This window comes from Acipenser ruthenus, chromosome 6 (assembly GCF_902713425.1).
Source record: "Acipenser ruthenus chromosome 6, fAciRut3.2 maternal haplotype, whole genome shotgun sequence".
NCBI classification, from domain to species: Eukaryota; Metazoa; Chordata; class Actinopteri; order Acipenseriformes; family Acipenseridae; genus Acipenser; species Acipenser ruthenus.
The window spans coordinates 73761649-73780065 of record NC_081194.1 but is presented as its reverse complement, the minus strand read 5'-3'; the positions used below and the strand labels follow the sequence as shown (position 1 = coordinate 73780065).

Below are 18417 nucleotides of genomic sequence, written 5' to 3'. Positions count from 1 at the left end.
AATTTAATGCTATGCTGCCAGATGCTGGTTTGAAATACCCAGGTATTTTTCAGAGGGTACTCGGTTCCAGATTTTTTAAAAGTCCTCTGTAGTCTGAGTATTGAAGTTTTTCTACAACATCTCAGTGCGCTACTGACAGCTTTGAAGATTACTGGAAACATTCCGAAACCTTTAAAAAAAGGGTATGCGCAAACAATGCTTAATGCTTCTAATCAACATGCATAGTCCTAGGTGTATTATTATTATTTATTTCTTGGCCGACGCTCCTATCCAGGGCAACTTACAGTTGTTAAAAGATATCACATTATTTTTACATACAATTACCCATTTATAACAGCGCTCAGGCAGCCTTATTTAACATGTACAAGTTTCTGTTTCGCATGCAAAACAACAAAAAAAATGAGAATGAACGATGCTTAGGTGCCAGTTCTAAAAATGCACTTACTGATTATCCCTGAAGTAGGTAAATCCTACAAAAGGCAGCTGGTTTCCAACGAAGGCTTTGGGGACAGGGAAAGTTTCAACATCTCCCTTGTCATCTTCAATTTCATCAAAGTTACTTGTGTCTATGTCACTACTTAATTCTGCCACTACAGGAGCTGCAGCTGTGGACACAGAAAACTCTTGTCATAAATCCTTCAAGAGAATGGTGACCTCGAGAACAAATCTTTGAAAAATGTTTTTTTTTTTTTTCTTACACTTAAAAACTGGCAGTATGTAATTAAAAAAAATAAAATATATAACTACATGTATGATTTACTTCACCGGCTACATTAGTAAAAACAAAGTTTGGATGGTTACAGACTGCCACCATACTCATTGCCAGCACACTAGAGAACACTCTGAAGTGTGTCCCTACAGTATGTTGGTCTTCAGTGTATTTAAACCAAGTGATGTTATTGATATTCTTGAAAGGTCAGCCTAGAGCAGGGGTGTCAAACCCCAGTCCTCGAGGGCCACAGGGTCTTCTGGTTTTCATTCCAACGTAAGCTCTCAATTAACATAATTGATCTAATTATTTGTTGAGTTTGACAGTTAATATTTTTCAAGGTCTTTTAGTTGATGGTTTTAAAAATGCATTTGATTCAAGGTACACTACCTATGAAACATTTTGAGGCCTGAAGAGAAGTGTTAAATGTGTCCAGTTAATCAAATAATTAGACCAATTAAGTAACTGAGAGCTCGGGGGGAACGAAAGCCAGAAGACACTGCGGCCCTCCAGGAACTGAGTTTGACACCCCTGGCCTAGAGCAATACAGAAATAAATGTTCAATTTTTGTCCCATTTAACAGAGTTCAGCTATGTCAATCCCATTAACCTCATGACCAGAATTTGAGCTGGATTTAAACAGCTTATTATTTGCCACATAGTTCCAGCTCTTGTGGTGTCAGGTGAGCACTATTTACCTTGGAAGCTCCACCCATGCATATTGCCATTTTAACTTTGGAGGCTGGTTTTCATAAGCAACAATTCTTTCTGGGGTCTAAACATGTTTCTATGTCATGAACGTTTTATGCAGAATACCATGTTCAAAATGCACTTAGAGAGCAAGTAACAGGGTTCCGAAAAATATAGCGTTATACGTCCCGATGTGTTCAATTAATGTACCTGTAATCTTTCTTTTCATTGTTAACATCCGACCAACTTTTTACACTTCTAAAGCAATTTTCAAAATGGCCGCTCTAGTGCACTGGTGTTTGAGATCTGTCCTCTAAATCACTGCAGGAACAGGGATTAAAAACATAAGAGCTCTGGCTTTTCAGTTCTGTACCACATCATGGATTGTTATTGCTGTGTTACCTGTTTGACAATGTGGGCAATAATCCTTACACATCAGTGCACTAGAGCGGCCACTTTGAAGAGCTTTGAAACAGACCCCCGCTACTTTAAGTTCTAACAAGCAGTGAGAAAATAAAGCTATAGTATGTTTAACCACGTATAACAATGATTTATATTTTTTTTATAATAATGTTATAAATAAGAACATTTATAACAGTTCCACCTCAATACATACATTACATATACAGCTTGCACTTAAAAACAAAACCAAAAAAAAAAACACAACACATTTTTGACATTCAGCATGGGCTGGGTACAAGTTCCAAACTGCTCAGAACACAGATTACAATGTTTATACCCAGCAATCTTTCTCAGCAACCCAGTCATTATAGATCATCTACAACATGTACCCATTAAAGTGAAACTGCACGTCCTACACTGCGTACATTAACTTTTATCTTTTCAACAGGGCTTTGAGGATATACTGCATGGGTCTTTAAAATGTACACCAGATAGCCCACACAGCACCAGATGGAGACAAATATATATCGAAGAAATGTAAGGACTAAACAGAAGCAAACAAAACATATGTCTTAAAAAAACCACACTATATTAATGAACAATCTTACTGTTACTTTTACTGTTTTCTTTCCACCATACTGTACATAGCTCACACATGACTTAAGATACAAACATTTACAAAACATTAAATAAAAATAATAAGTAATGCAATAACTTACTCTCACGTATGGTGTCAAACGTCCACTGATCGTTCTTGAAGAAAGGGTGACATTTTATCTCTTCCACTCCGTTCCTCCCAAGCCGCACATCCCTGTACATAGCAATTAGTCCAGTTTAGGGTACACATCTACAAAACATTCTCTCATAATGAAAATCTGTTACAGAAAATGTTTTCCTCTGGTTAAACAGCAAGATGATTGTTTTTAAATGGTTTGTTATTTTTAACTAGAGGTTTATTATTATTACTATTATTAATAACTAAAAATAAACCCAGATTTAAATAAAAATCTGCTTGTGAAGAAAAGCACTAAAGGATCTCGAAGGACTGCCCCCCCGTCCTAGTGTTTTTCAAAGTAACCCAGCCTTTTCAGCAAGTAGCAAAATGGACGGGCTCTGCAGCCTGCCACGTGTGGTGCAAACCATATTTCAATTTAAATTCAGACGGGGAGGGAGCACTTGCATGCAAGCCAAGGAATCAGCTGCAAATGTTAAAAAAAAAAAAAAAATGTCCACACCATACGAGTGCTGTAGGGCTCAGGTTAGGGGGTAGCAGAGAAAATGAACATTCAGTAGATTTGCTCAATTATATAAATTACTGTTATCCAAGAGGTCATGTTGTAACAAAAAAATAAATAAACTTTCAAAGCAGTCACAATGAATAACCCTATTGTGTACTTCACTAAAACCATGACATCACACATCAGCCTAATTATCAAATAAAAAGCGAACAAGATTATACTCTATTGAGCATAATTACAAATGCTGTGTTTATTTATTTTTTAATAAATTGATAGTAACATAGTACAGGTATGGGACGGTCACTACTTTAAATAAAAACACAGTAGCTTACTCCTTCCTGTCACATTAAGTGCCTGAATGGCTAACTTGTATATGTAAAAAGAGCATCTGTTTTAAATGAATCCCTAGAGATCTAAAGTTAATGTAAACAGGAAGACCTCCACACGTGGAAGAAGTGCTCCCGCCCCACGTTAACTGAGCTCCGCTCTTCTCAAATATCTCCTCCCTCTCTCCAATCTCCACTTGGGCTCCAGGGTTCTTGCTCTGTACTACAGGGAGCTCTTTCACGAATGGCATTTCCTCAGGAATATGCAGTTCACCATGAACAGCCCAATACGAAAACATAAGTACAGTGTTGCACTTTATATTCCAGCAGCTAGATCATAAGTTATAAATTGGCCAAATGATTTGCAGCAAGCGTGTTCTTTAAGCATAATAGCAAAACTGTCACAAGTATGAAATGACAATTGAATAATGACTTAGCACATGTATTACGTCTGGCTTTATTATAATTATGCCATATACACTGACACGGGCCAAGACAAAGCGGTACTGTCTGTACAGACATTAGTCATTGTTGCATTTGCGCTGCTCCGCCTGAGTTTAGTAAATCAGCTCCTGCTGCAATTGCATCTCACCACATTGTCCCGCATACAACATTTACAACAAGCTATTATTGTAATGACCCTGGGTCTGCTGTAACCATGTTCGGGAAGGTTCTGTGACCCAGAGTTAAAGGTTCAAAACAGTGTGCTTTGGACTTTCTTTTATTATTTTGTCACAGTCTGACTAGCACTACGCTGCTCAGCTGTAGCTGTACCAATGGCTGGTAAAGCAGCACGCTTTACCTGTTAAGTGTAGAGTCCGGCTTAATAAACCACTGAATTCGAGAACATGAAAAACATGCATGATTATTATTATTATCATCATCAATAACAGCTAAATTGCAGTTGGCTGACTGTACAAGTACAGCTGTCTTGTGTTTTCAGGTATGTGACTGACAGTGGCCCAAAAGAACTGTTCTGTGAAAATCTGTTACATTTACTAGAATAATAATAATAATAATAAAAATTATTTTAAAATGATCAAATTCCCATTGGGCTTATTTTTTTTGATTCTATTGATTTTTTAAGTATTACTATGCAGGACAGCCGCAATAAGACCTTTACCTTTATTAAAAATGTGGACAGATTAAATCTTGATTTTTTGTTTTTAACTAAAACATGGCACCTGCAAAATGATAACTCTGTACTAAATCAGGTACTACCGGCTGGGTCTGGGTTTCTGTACTAAATCAGGTACTACCGGCTGGGTCTGGGTTTCTGTACTAAATCAGGTACTACCGACTGGAAAGGTCACGTGCACATGGTCGGGGTGGAAGGTTGTCAGTTATAGATCCCATCAATGTTGCCCTGAAACCCCTTCCTGTTACTGATTTCATGTCATTTGAATGCCTGGCTTTTACGGTACTTTCTTCTCAGCCATTAGCAGGAGTGCTCATCTAATCGCCCACCGAAGCAGGGAAATTCCTTGTTGGATGAGTTTCCCTCCTTTTACCTTCTTTGATTTTGGATTTTAGTAGGATTTTAATTTTGGGCATTGCATGCAGGCAATAAAAATGTGCATTATAAATATCATATGGGAGACACTGAAATTGAAGAAGGGAACTATGAAAAAGACCTAGGAGTTCATGGTGACTCAGAACAACAGCTATAAAAAAGGCCAACAAGATGCTTGGATATGTTGTGAGAAGTGTTGAATTTAAATCAAGGGAAGTAATGTTAAAACTTTACAATGCATTAGTAAGACCTCACCTAGAATACTGTGTTCAGTACTGATTAAAAGGCATGTCATATGCAGACAGGCTCAAATAACTGAATCTGTTCAGTCTTGAACAAAGAAGACTACGCGGTGATCTGATTCAAGCATTCAAAATTCTAAAAGGTATTGACAATGTCAACCCAGGGGACTTTTTCGACCTGAAAAAAGAAACAAGGACCAGGGGTCACAAATGGAGATTAGATAAAGGGGCATTCAGAACAGAAAATAGGAGGCACTTTTTTACACAGAGAATTGTGAGGGTCTGGAACCAACTCCCCAGTAATGTTGTTGAAGCTGACACCCTGGGATCCTTCAAGAAGCTGCTTGATGAGATTCTGGGATCAATAAGCTACTAACAACCAAACAAGCAAGATGGGCTGAATGGCCTCCTCTCGTTTGTAAACTTTATGTTCTTATGTTCTTAATATCCATGTTGACTCACAGCACTGTCCCTTCTCAGTAGAATTTCTCTCCCTATTGGATTTTTTTTTGTGTTATTCAACATGTTAATGTTCCCACACATAAGGGCCATATACTTGATCTTGTTATTTCCACCAGTTTAACAGTTAAAAAACCTGCAGGTTCAAGAGTGGGACATTTCTGACCACCAGGCTGTGCTTTTTGATATGGAATTGCCATTAGCTATCCAAAATCATCAGCGTACTATGACATCCATAATCTCAAAGCAATTAACATTGATAAATTTGCACAATCTGGGAAAGGTTGATCTATATAATCCTGAGACCTTAATTGATATATATAACTCAACCATCTCTAACATTTTAAACCATTTAGCCCTAATAAAACCAAGAAGTGTCACTTTTTCCCCCCAAAGTTCTACATAGCACAATAAGCAGCTGTGTTCTATGAAATCATTAGGATGCAAGTTGGAACGGAGATGAAGAGATACTGGCCTGACTGTATCTCTCAGCTTTTAAACAACATCTGGTAGATTATAAAGATGCTTTGAACTCCGCCAGATTTTCCTTCTTTGGAAAATCTTAGAGTAAGGCAAGAGTAATCCTAGGTGTCTTTTTCCTACTGTTCACCGTTTACTGAATCCAGCTGGTAGTGCTGAATTAAAAGAACTTAGTGCTGAAAGTAACAAAATGGCTCAGTACTTTAACAAGAAAATTGAAAACATCAGATGTCAGCTTATGCTCAGTGACACAATCGAAGGGCCCTAAGACGGTCTCTAAGATTGTCTCAAAAACAAAAACTACCACAGGTTGCTTAGACCCCATTCCTACATCCATTCTTAAGCTAGGTTTTCCAGTTTTGTGCTCTGCTGTAACTCACATTACTAACGACTCACTTTGCTCTGGTATGGTACCTTCTGCATTTAAATGTGCTGTCATTATCCCCTTGTTAAAAAAGCACAACTTAGATCCTAGCTTGCCCTGTAATTATAGGCCTGTTTCTCATTTACCATATCTGTAAGATCTTGGAATGAGCTGTTGCCTATCAGCTACAAAGTCATTTAGCCAATAACAATGTTTACGAACCTTTCCAGTCTGGTTTTAGATCTATGTACATCATGGAGACAGCACTTGTCAGGGTAGTCAATGGTCTACTGCTGAATGCCAACTCAGGCTTTGTTTCCATTCTTGTCCTGTTAGATCTTAGTGCTGCCTTTGATACCATCAACAGCACTATTTTGCCAAGTAGACTGGAAAAGGGTATAGGTGTTACAGGTTCTGCACTCTTTTGGTTTAAATCTTACTTGACCAGACAGGAGCAATATGTAAAAATGTTCATCGCCAAAAACCGCAGTCGTATCAGGTGTTCCTCAGGGGTCAGTTCTGGTGCTGATTCTGTTTAGCACATATATGCTTCCATTGGGTCAGATTTTTTGCAAGTACGGCATTAATTTTCACCGCTATGCCAACGATACTCACATTTGGAGTTCATCATCATACGAAGAAACCATATTGCAGGTAATCTTCGTCTTCTTACCCCGTCTGATGAACTCCACACAGAATTAACTATACCAAAGCATGTACAGGTCCAGGTCACAGCAATGCAGATATCCTGTACTGGCACCAACCTTTGTTTTGCCCAAGTAGTAGCCACTCCCCCTCACTGAGTGGGCTTTGATGGATCCTGGGGCTGATCTGTTATCAAGGTTGTATCAGAATAAAATGCAAGAAGTAATCCAGTTTGAAATTGTTTGTTTAGAAACTGGTTTGCCCTGGGTTTGCGAGTTAAAATAGATAAATAGTTGCCCTGATGTAAAAATCAAATCAGATGAAGTCTGGCCTCTTCCTTAGATTTGTGAGGTTTTGGGTGACCATTGGTGGTCTCATGAGTTTAAGTATTAGGCTGAAGCTTCATTGCGAAACAATGTGTTTCCTTGGGGATAGGATGAGAGCCTTGTCTTTTCTTACCTTCCTGAGTATTGACTAGTGGCAGGGGTGGGTATGCATACACTAGGTCTCTTGACCATGAAATGGACAGACCGTCTGTTGCTATGGCTGCCTTCTGATAACATTGGGAGCAGAAAAGTGGCCTAGTGTATTGAACACCCAGTCTATTACCTTTGGGTAGATCTGCCACTCGTGGGGGGTCATGTCCCTGCTGAAGAAACTGCGATATTGTTTTCACATCCGGGTAAATAGTTTGCATGGATAGTAATGTCCTGTGTTCTGCACCAATTCCAGATCTTCATGGCTAGGAGGCAAAGCTCCCAATAATTTGTGCCCCCTTGGTGGTTGATGTATTTTACAGCCGTGTGTTGTTGGTAAAAATCTTTCTCCCCTCCTCTTAAAACTGGGCTGAAGTGTCTCAGTGCTAAAAAGACCTTTGAGGTCTAGAATAGGTCTGAATTTCCTTTTTTTTTTTTATAATTTAGTCGTTGCCAATTAGTTTTTATTATTTTCTCCCCAATTTGAAATGCCCAATTATTATTAGGCTCAGCTCACCGCTACCACCGCTGCGGGGCGAGGATGAACACACGCTGTCCTCTGACGCGTGTGCCGTCAGCCGCCCGCTTCTTTACACTCTGAAGACTCACCATGCAGCCGCCTCAGAGCTACAGCGTCGGAGGACAACGCAGCTCTGGGCAGCTTACAGGCAAGCCCGCAGGCGCCCGGCCAGACTACAGGGGTCGCTGGTGCATGGTGAGCCGAGGACACCCTGGCCGACCTAACCCTCCCTCCCCCCGGACGACGCTCAGCCAATTGAGCGCCGCCCCCTGGGAGCTCCCGTCAATGGTCGGCTGTGAAATAGCCTGGACGTCCGGCGACGTCCAGGCTATAAAGTGCATCCTGCACTCTAGCGAGTGCTTTTACTGGATGCGCCACTCGGGAGCCACCTTCCCATTCTTTTTCTGAATTAAAAGTATTTTGAGTAATGGCCCTGCTTTTGAGAAGAGGGGACCTGTTCTGTGGCACGGGAAAGGAGAGTGGATTTGACCTGTTGTAGGAAGTCTCCTTTTGGCCGTGACGAGTCCATCAGTGTTTTGATGATGGTATTTTGTAACCGTATTGTATGATCCCGAGGATCCATGGATCAGATGTTATGTTTTGCCATCTTGTTAAAAAAAATTACAAACCCTCCCGCCTACTGGCAGAGATAAGGGGGGGGAAGGCACTGGATGATAAGAAGCGTCAGGAAGTAGCAGAGGGCTTACCTCCTTTGAAATGGTCACGTGAGGGTCTATACGGCCTTGTTCCTTTTGGGAGTTGTTTCCCAAATCAGGAATGCTGTGGCTTATGTTTAAAAGACATCTGTCTATCGAAAGAGCCTCTCCTAAATGCTGCACCTCTCCTTCCTGTTGAACAGCTCTTATGGATTACATGTTACAGTTTATTTTTCAGTAAAAACAAGTTTAAATTCCAGTGAGTTAGTTCTGCTGTTCGCAACATTAAATACTAAATGTTTACACAACACTCAAAACACGTTTGGTCACCGTCACAACTGTTGCTTGAAACTGGGGTTACCGTATTCTGCTGGTGTTAATACAGTACAGCACCTATCTGGGTTTACAAGCATTTGTATTTGATGAAATTGTTATTAATATATTTGTTACCTTCCTTCTCGCATTTCAGTTTATTAAAACACGCGATATGTGTTTTTTTCTCCCCTTACAAACTAACGTCATAGTGCATTCATAAATATTGACACATGCTTTTAAAAGGGAGAGACAGCATTTTTGTGTTACAGGCACCAATGCACCTAACCCGGAAAATACGGTTTCCATTTTTTTTTTTTTTTGCCGCATTCCCAGTCTGGAGCCCTGCAATTTCGAGCCTTACACATTTTTACACACAGCATGACTCTTCTAGAACATGATGCGAGTCCACAATGGATTTTAAACAGGCCAGAGCAGGTCGAATTTCGCCGTCGCCCTGATGAGATCAACATTAATAACCCGTCTCCGCTCAGTTTCCGTTTCGCTCCGCTACCGGCGGACTTGACAAAAGCACCCTAAACACAGTGAATGGTAGGGGTGGCTGCTAGAGTACATGATAATAAATAATATTCTCCAATTATCAGTGTAGACACAAATTAAAGGACGCTCATGTTCATGTTAGCAGACAATTAATGTATCAATACAGGGGTTACTGTATCAATCGTATCATCAAGAAAAAAAAAAAACACGGTTCACCGTGTGAATCGATGAATCGGCACACCCCTAGCATCAAGCATAGGTGGTCTGACCAGATGGTCTTTATGTCCTGCTGGCACTCTAGAATTTATCTACCCTTTGGAGGCATGCTCTAGCAGATGCAGATCTCTCCCTTATAGCCTCGATGGGCTTCCAGTCTGCTTCATGAAAGGGGAGGCTTTTTTGTCCCTTGCATCAATGGAAATCCTCCTCCTTTGTAGGGTCTGGATATTTATATTGAAATGATGAAATGCTCCTCAAAACAGCATCAGCATTTGTATATATTGGTGAAGATTTATTTATTCATTTATTTTAAAAGAGAGAAAAAAATATATATCACTAGCTATGACAGCCAACGAAAAGGAAGCAGCATGACTATTACTTTTTCTTTTCCTTTCAAAACGCCATTTCTGAGTCCATACCCAAGCAATCGCAGGAGAAATTTGGACAACAATGCTCAATTGTAGGGGGGTTTTATGGGGGAAGGATACCTATTTCTACCTATTTCTAGCATAACAGAGGTAGAAGTGTTAAAGGGACAAGGAGCTCTTAAAATAAACAAATCCCCAGGGCCAGATGAGATCCTCCCAATAGTACTCAAAGAAATGAAAGAAGTTATTTACAAACCGCTAACCAAGATCATGCAACAGTCTCTTGACACAGGGATTGTACTGACAGACTGGAGAAATGCAAACGTAATACCGATCCACAAAAAGGGAGACAAAACCGAACCAGGTAACTACAGACCAATAAGCCTGACTTCTATTATATGTAAACTTATGGAAACTATAATACGATCCAAAATGGATAATTAGCTATATGGTAACAGTATCCTGGGAGACAGTCAGCATGGTTTTACGAAAGGGAGATCGTGTCTAACTAACCCGCTTGATTGTTTTGAGGATGCAACATCGACAATGGATAATTGCCAAGCATATGATTTCCAGAAAGCTTTTGACAAAGTCCAGCATAAAAGATTAATTCTCAAACTGAACGCAGTAGGGATTCAAGGAAATAAATGCACATGGATTAGGGAGTGGTTAACATGTAGAAAACAGAAAGTACTGATTAGAGGAGAAACCTCAAAATGGAGTGAGGTAACCAGTGGAGTACCACAGGGATCAGTATTAGGTCCTCTACGATTCCTAAACCACATTAATGATTTAGATTATAGTATAGTAAGCAAACTTGTTAAATTTGCAGATGACACAAAAATAGGAGTGTCAAACACTGTTGCAGCAGCAAAGGTCATTCAAAATGATCTAGACAGCATTCAGAAGTGGGCAGACACATGGCAAATGACATTTAATAGAGAAAGGTGTAAGACGCTGCACGCAGGCAATAATAATGTGCATTATAAATATCATATGGGAGATACTGAAATTGAAGAAGGAATCTGTGAAAAAGACCTGGGAGTTTATGTTGACTCAGAAATGTCTTCATCTAGACAAATGTGGGGAAGCTATAAAAAAGGTCAACAAGATGCTCGCATATATTGTGAAAAGTGTTGAATTTAAATCAAGGGAAGTAATGTTAAAACTTTACAATGCATTAGTAAGACCTCACCTAGAATACTGTGTTCAGTACTGATTAAAAGGCATGTCATATGCAGACAGGCTCAAATAACTGAATCTGTTCAGTCTTGAACAAAGAAGACTACGCGGTGATCTGATTCAAGCATTCAAAATTCTAAAAGGTATTGACAATGTCAACCCAGGGGACTTTTTCGACCTGAAAAAAGAAACAAGGACCAGGGGTCACAAATGGAGATTAGATAAAGGGGCATTCAGAACAGAAAATAGGAGGCACTTTTTTACACAGAGAATTGTGAGGGTCTGGAACCAACTCCCCAGTAATGTTGTTGAAGCTGACACCCTGGGATCCTTCAAGAAGCTGCTTGATGAGATTCTGGGATCAATAAGCTACTAACAACCAAATGAGCAAGATGGCCTCCACTCATTTGTAAACTTTCTTATGTTCTTATGTCCTTATTTTGGCGCCAAAGAGGACTATATTGTAATGATATCTGGGATAGAGATGTGTTTGTTCTCCTGACCCAAGCAAAATGGAGACCGGGAGTTCACTCTGTGGAGTTCATCAGACAAGGTAAGTAAAAAACAAACAAAAAAAACATACCTCATAAATTGTTTAAATTCAGTACATTATCTGTGTATATCCACTAATTTAAAACTTAAATGCCTGTCTGTGACGTCAACACCTCCCCCCCCCCCCCCCCCCCCCCCCCAAAAAAAAAAAAAAAAACAGCAGTGAAATGCAATCCCTCCCCTATCTAATGATATGCGTTAACAATCAGTATTGCAAAGCATGGTGGTTTATCGTGTTTACAAGATCATGGTCCTTAAAGGTAAGCTCCCAACTTTCTTTACAAAACACTCAGGGTCATATTTACTATTATCGTTTGCACTTCTCCCTTTTCCATTTCAAACTTCTAGATATACAATGTTATCATTTTATTCGACATCATATTTACTTTCTTTTCCCCCTGAATCTTTTAATTTTTGTAACCAAAAAATTGCGTGTATTCTGCATGTCATTTTACATTTTTACAATAAACAAATAAAGAAATAAATGTTTGTTTCAAAACAGTGCTGTGTAAGATACAACCCACAATAATGCTCACACAGTCTCTCTGTTTCGCATTATATTTAACCATTTTGTATTAAAGATATAAACCCAACTAGAATTGTAGGGGTATGCAAGATAAAAACTCATAAAAAAAAAAAACATGCAGTACATGCACATTCAAAACACTAAAAAAGTAGATGATTAAACTATGAAAACAACCCTACACTGTCCTTTAATGTGCACAACCATTAAATGTTATGAAAGACTTACCTATCTGTTAAGAAGGCACAGATGAGGCTTTTGGCATGTTTAGAGATTTCAATATCATCTGGAAAGTTCAGAGAGTTCTTGTGATCCATAATTTTACTGTATGTTCCCACCAAAGAATCGGCATAAAAAGGAGTGTCGCCTAGAAAATAAATAAATAAAAATGACACACAAGTACTGTAGGGCTTGAACCTTTCAATTTATATTTGAGTGCACAAAATCCAATTCTCCAATAAGGAGTGGGGGGGGGGGGGGGGGGGTCATGTCTAACTTGCTTACAGAGAATCAGAAAGACCCACAATGATCTAGCCATATAAAAAAAACTCTGATTTGCTCCTAAAACACACACCCCCTACATTAGGTTCTTTTGGAGAACTGTGCCAAGAAGGGATTATGTAAAATATGACATCCAAATTGTGTTTCCTCAGCGTTGTTCACCTCAGCAGACTCAGTCGAGATGGTTTTCAATGCAGCTGATCAGAAGTTAAATACAAGCTAAAAGTTACAACATTAAGCAGCACGTGTAAAATTGAGACAAATAACCGAGGTCCTATTGGAAGGGACTCTGCAGCAACAGTTGTTGATGCATAGTTCACCCCCTAGTCTCTATAAGTCACTTCGGATAAAAGCGTTTGCTAAATGTCGAATTAATGTGCCACATTCTCATGGTGAGTGTAATCTCAATAAATACATTAAATAGGTTTATGAAATATTTCCTCACTCAACAAGGAAACTAAAAATGTTGATTTAACTGTTATGCAAGTCCAATTTACTTCTACTTACCAACCAGCATTTCAAAAATAAAGACCCCTACGGACCACCAGTCACACTCCCGGCCGTAGTAACCATCCCCTCCTTGGGATTTCAGCACCTCCGGAGATATGTAATCAGGGGTCCCCACCGCGGTGTCGCACCTAACCATCCCGGTCTACACAAGGAGTAATATATTCTCTTAAAGCAGGAATAACAAAGATGTGCTTGCCAACTGCGTAAAACACGTAAAAGGTAGATCTGAAGATTGCATAGTGACCTAAGAAATCCAGCACATCCAACAGACATAAAATACTAGGAGATCACATGGACATAATTTATCACCAAGGTAATTCAGTAATATTGATGCAATAATTTGTTCTCAACTAAAAGGAACTTTTCAGCAAAAATTTAAAATTGTAAAAACATAGCTCATCATAAGACCTGCAGTTCCAGTTAAAGGAATGAAGGTACTGTAAAGTAGTTTCCACAAGGTGGTGCTATAACATAAACTCTATTCTCGCCTAATATTAGCAAAACTATGAGCACACTGAAATTCAGCTTAATATTGCCCAAGACAGCTCATTTAGGATCTTCTGTTTCAAAGCAAGATGGGAATGAGGCACAGGTATAAGGAGTGGCTTGAGTGAGGGGTTATCATTTTTTTTGCAATACGTTGAAAACTTTAACAATTTTTGTCTGATCTAAACATAATAAATTGGGGTTCCCTTTTAACTGATTGTTAACTTAAACAATCTAAAAAATAATAACAATAATAATAATAACAATAATAATAATAATAATAATAATAATAATAATAATAATAATATAGCATGTTCACCATATTTTACATCTAAAATGAATCTCAAACTAGCATTATATAAAAAAGAAACTCAATATAATATTGAACAAACTTCATAACAGATTTAAAACTGTTTTGTAAAACAAAACATTCTGTATTTATATGGGTAAAAAAGCACTGATAAAGGAAAAAAGAATGTTTATGCCAAGTCTTAATTTATATTATTCAGTTTTGTTTAAATGAACAATACATAATGTGTTTAATTTGTAAATATCTAATAAAAAACGACACCAATAACAGTGCTGGAATTCATCAACATGTCAGATCCTTAGTTTTCAAGAGCACAGTCCAGAGAGAGGCGTGGCAGTGTTTAAGTACAACAAATGTGAAGATTTTTCAAAAGTGATTTGACAGAAGAGATGTTACAAAACAAAAATAGTTACTGTGCGGTGTTCTCTCTACACCAATACTGAAAACCTCCAAGATTATCCTTTTGCATTCAGATTAAAAATATGTTACCCTAAAGGCTACAGGGTTTCTGAAACAATATGAATCATACTTACTTTATCCATCTTCATGCACGTGCCAAAGTCTGCCAACTTTAAGTGTCCATATTTGTCTAGCAGCATGTTGTCAGGCTTTACATCTCTGTGTATAAAGCCCATGGAGTGAATAGCATCAAGAGCCAACACCACTTCAGCTGTGTAGAATTTGGCCCATTTTTCTGGCACATCATAGGTGCTTGTGAGATTCACCAAGTCACCCCCAGGCATGTATTCCATTAACATGTAGAGATACCGGTCATCTTGAAAGGCACAACATAGCTGGTAAAATATGAAAAAACAACAATCATGCCAAGCAGTAAAACATTTAAAACAACTATACCTTAAATACCTTGTAAGAGTTACTGAACGGAAAAAAAGAACAATATAACACCGAATTGTGTTCTGTAGCACAATTACTGACTGCGTTTCAGTTCGACGTCCAGACTAACAGCTTTACTACATGGACGTTGTATCAATCTATGATTTTCCTACTGTATCAATGGTTTAAAATTATCTTACCTGTACAACCCAAGGACTGTTGGCAAAAGCCATGATATCTCTTTCCTCCCAGAAAAAAGCTGAATCAGACCTCTTGAGCATTTCAAATTTACTAAGGAGCTTCATCGCATAAACCTTTTGGGATGCTTTATGCCGCACCTATAATGAAAAGAATGGACTATTTTAACAAATTAAACATTAGCACCTGAAAAAAGTGCCACAAAACTGTAAAAGACAATATGGAAGCAACTACAATTATTTACTCCACCATGGTAAGTATTAAATAGTAAGGAAGGACCCTGTGGCAAAGGCATGCCGATAGTAGAAATTCCTTAATAAATTAAAATCTAGAAAATGCAAGGGTCTGCACGGACTACTAGCGGGCCCAAATGTTTTCAAAAGCATTTCTGGGATTTAAAACATTACCAAAACAGCAGAACCTAGGAGGCCACTAACTCAGGGCAGAAAATATCACTAAGTCACACAGAGGTCTATTTTAATGATTTAACAAGCAGCAGTAGTCGTCACAAAACAGCATAACACTTACCCTTGTGTTCTGCAAAAAATGTATTTTTGAAAGACACTAAAATATTTTTCTTTTTGGAGGGGGGGAGGGGACGCGACAGGACGGATGACGGCGACGACGACACAACATATTACCTAGCGAGGGATATTCCACACCACTGCTGTTTAATTATTCTAAACTATGTTTTAAATCATTACCGTGATATGCGATGGTCCTGAGGGACTACTTTGTTTGACGTGCAGCAACAAAGTGATCATTGATAATATACTGTCCTCTTTGTTAGGGGGGGGGGGGGGTCAAACTTTACTGACAGATTAATTTTAATTAATTTCATGAGTTTTACTCTTCTTTCTCAAATGCACAAAACCGCTGCATTGAAAGAATCCATTCCCAACATAGGAAGCCTGTTGCTAGGGAGCGGACGTCGCTGCCCTCTGACTTTTGCTAGCGCATTGCTGCCCCAAGTGAACACCTCGTTGGCTAAAATAAAAAACGCTTCAGCAAGTAGGATATTGAATTTGCTTTGTGTTATTGTGCAATGCGTGTAAATGACAAAAGTACAATATTAATGCTTTAATTGTTTTGTATATATTTTTTTTTGGTTTGTGATGTGCAGTACGAAATAAAACAAATAGTAATTCGAAATTAATTTGCCTATGTAAATTGCAGCTAAGGCATGCGCAGTTAGGCTTTAAAAATGGAGAGCCAACTCCAGGACCGCGATATAGGCAATCCAAATCCCCAGTATAGCGAGGGGCGATATAACGAGGGGAGGGTGTATTACTCTGGAGGTTCATCCAGAATAAAGGTAGCCAAAAAAAAAAAAAAAAACCTTGCCTTCAGTGTTTAACATTTCTTACCAGCTGGACCTCTCCAAAAGCCCCTCTTCCAATCACTTTCACCACATCATAGTCCTCCACTTTCATTTGAAGCTCCCGGATCTTTCCCATGAATTTTTCATCTAGAAAAAAAGAAATGGCACATATAAGAAAATGTTTCTTATGCAGAATATTACTGCTGCATTTGACACCATTGATCACACAATTCTTCTTGATTGCCTTGAGAAAACTATTGGCATTACTGGCACAGTACTCTCCTGGTTGTGGTCCTAATTAACCTCCCAACATCAACTTGTGTCTTTTGGAGGATAAAAATTCATTCTTCGCAAGCTGTGAAAAGTCTTGAGAGTCTTATAAGCCACAATCCTTCTGGGAGAATGTCCTTTGGACAGAGGAGTCAAAATTGGAGCTTTTTCGCAAGTCACATCAGCTTTATGTTCACAGACGAAAAAATGGAGCTTTCAAAGAAAAGAACACCATACCTACAGTGAAACATGGAGGAGGCTCGGTTATGTTTTGGGGCTGCTTTGCTGCGCCTGGCACAGGGTGCCTTGAATCTGTGCAGGGCACAATGAAATCTCAAGACTATCAAGGCATTCTGGAGCGAAACGTACTGCTCAGTGTCAGAAAGCTCTGTCTCAGTCGCAGGTCATGGGTCCTCCAACAGGATAATGACCCAAAACACACAGCTAAAAGCACCCAAGAATGGATAAGAACAAAACATTGGACTATTCTGAAGTGGCCTTCTACGAGTCCTGATCTGAATCCTATCGAACATCTATGGAAAGAGCTGAAACTTGCAGTCTGGAGAAGGCACCCATCAAACCTGAGACAGCTGGAGCAGTTTGCTCAGGAAGAGTGGGCCAAACTACCTGTTAACAGGTGCAGAAGTCTCATTGAGAGCTACAGAAAACGTTTGATTGCAGTGATTGCCTCTAAAGGTTGTGCAACATAATATTAGGTTAGCGGTCCCATCATTTTTGTCCATGCCATTTTCATTTGTTTTATTATTTACAATATTATGTTGAATAAAAAATCAAAAGCAAAGTCTGATTTCTGTTAAATATGGAATAAACAATGGTGGATGCCAATTACTTTTGTCAGTTTCAAGTTATTTCAGAGAAAATTGTGCATTCTTCATTTTTTGTGGAGGGGTACCAACAAATTTGAGCACGTCTGTATATATATATATATATATATATATATTTTAATTATATTTATTTTTTTTACGGTGCGGCCCACCAAGTGAACAATCTTAACTTAAATAGCCCTTGATTCCAGATTTTTCTGTTCAAACAAATTAATAACCAAAGTAATTCAGCAAGAAGTATTTATTTCACGTTAGTGAATCAAATGGACAAATCTGTTGAATTGATTCACTAAACTGAATGAAATCAAACAAACAAATCGAGTCAGTAAAAATAATTGAACTGCTCATCACTGGTTTTCTGGACAGACAAATAGCGTGCCTATCAGTGGTTAAAGCCTGGTTCCCATACGCTCCAATACATGATCACTTTAATGCACGCACTAAAATGAACGTCCTTTACTAAATACCATGTGAATGAAGCTCATCTCATTATTCAGAGCGGGGTGCCTCATTTACATACATTATCATGCATTACCATACAAATCACATATTCATTCTGATTACCACAGTGTGGCACAATAAAATTAGTGCGCCCCATAATATCCACACTATTTCGAGCGATCATGAATACAATTGCAATAGTAAATATGGAAATCATTAACATGCACAGTAATTGCAATTATCGTGCACCATAAAGTTTAGCGCCCTTTCGTAAATGAAGTATGGTAACTATTTAATATATCAACAAATAGATCAATATGAACAA

The 18417-nt window shown here is 38.7% G+C and overlaps 1 protein-coding gene across 5 annotated transcripts in view; it reads right to left on the bottom strand.

The window, feature by feature from the left end:
* Nucleotides 1-18417, bottom strand: part of rock2a (rho-associated, coiled-coil containing protein kinase 2a) — a 62820-nt gene that overhangs the window by 21997 nt on the left and 22406 nt on the right. For all 5 annotated transcript variants that reach the window (XM_034017012.3, XM_034017010.3, XM_034017011.3 and 2 more), the window contains exons 3-9: nucleotides 16583-16683; nucleotides 15218-15355; nucleotides 14717-14977; nucleotides 13385-13529; nucleotides 12605-12743; nucleotides 2520-2611; nucleotides 446-605 (exon numbers count right to left, since the gene is read on the bottom strand). In XM_034017012.3, the coding sequence (XP_033872903.1) occupies nucleotides 446-605; nucleotides 2520-2611; nucleotides 12605-12743; nucleotides 13385-13529; nucleotides 14717-14977; nucleotides 15218-15355; nucleotides 16583-16683 (1036 nt within the window). The remainder of the gene's footprint in view (nucleotides 1-445; nucleotides 606-2519; nucleotides 2612-12604; nucleotides 12744-13384; nucleotides 13530-14716; nucleotides 14978-15217; nucleotides 15356-16582; nucleotides 16684-18417) is intronic.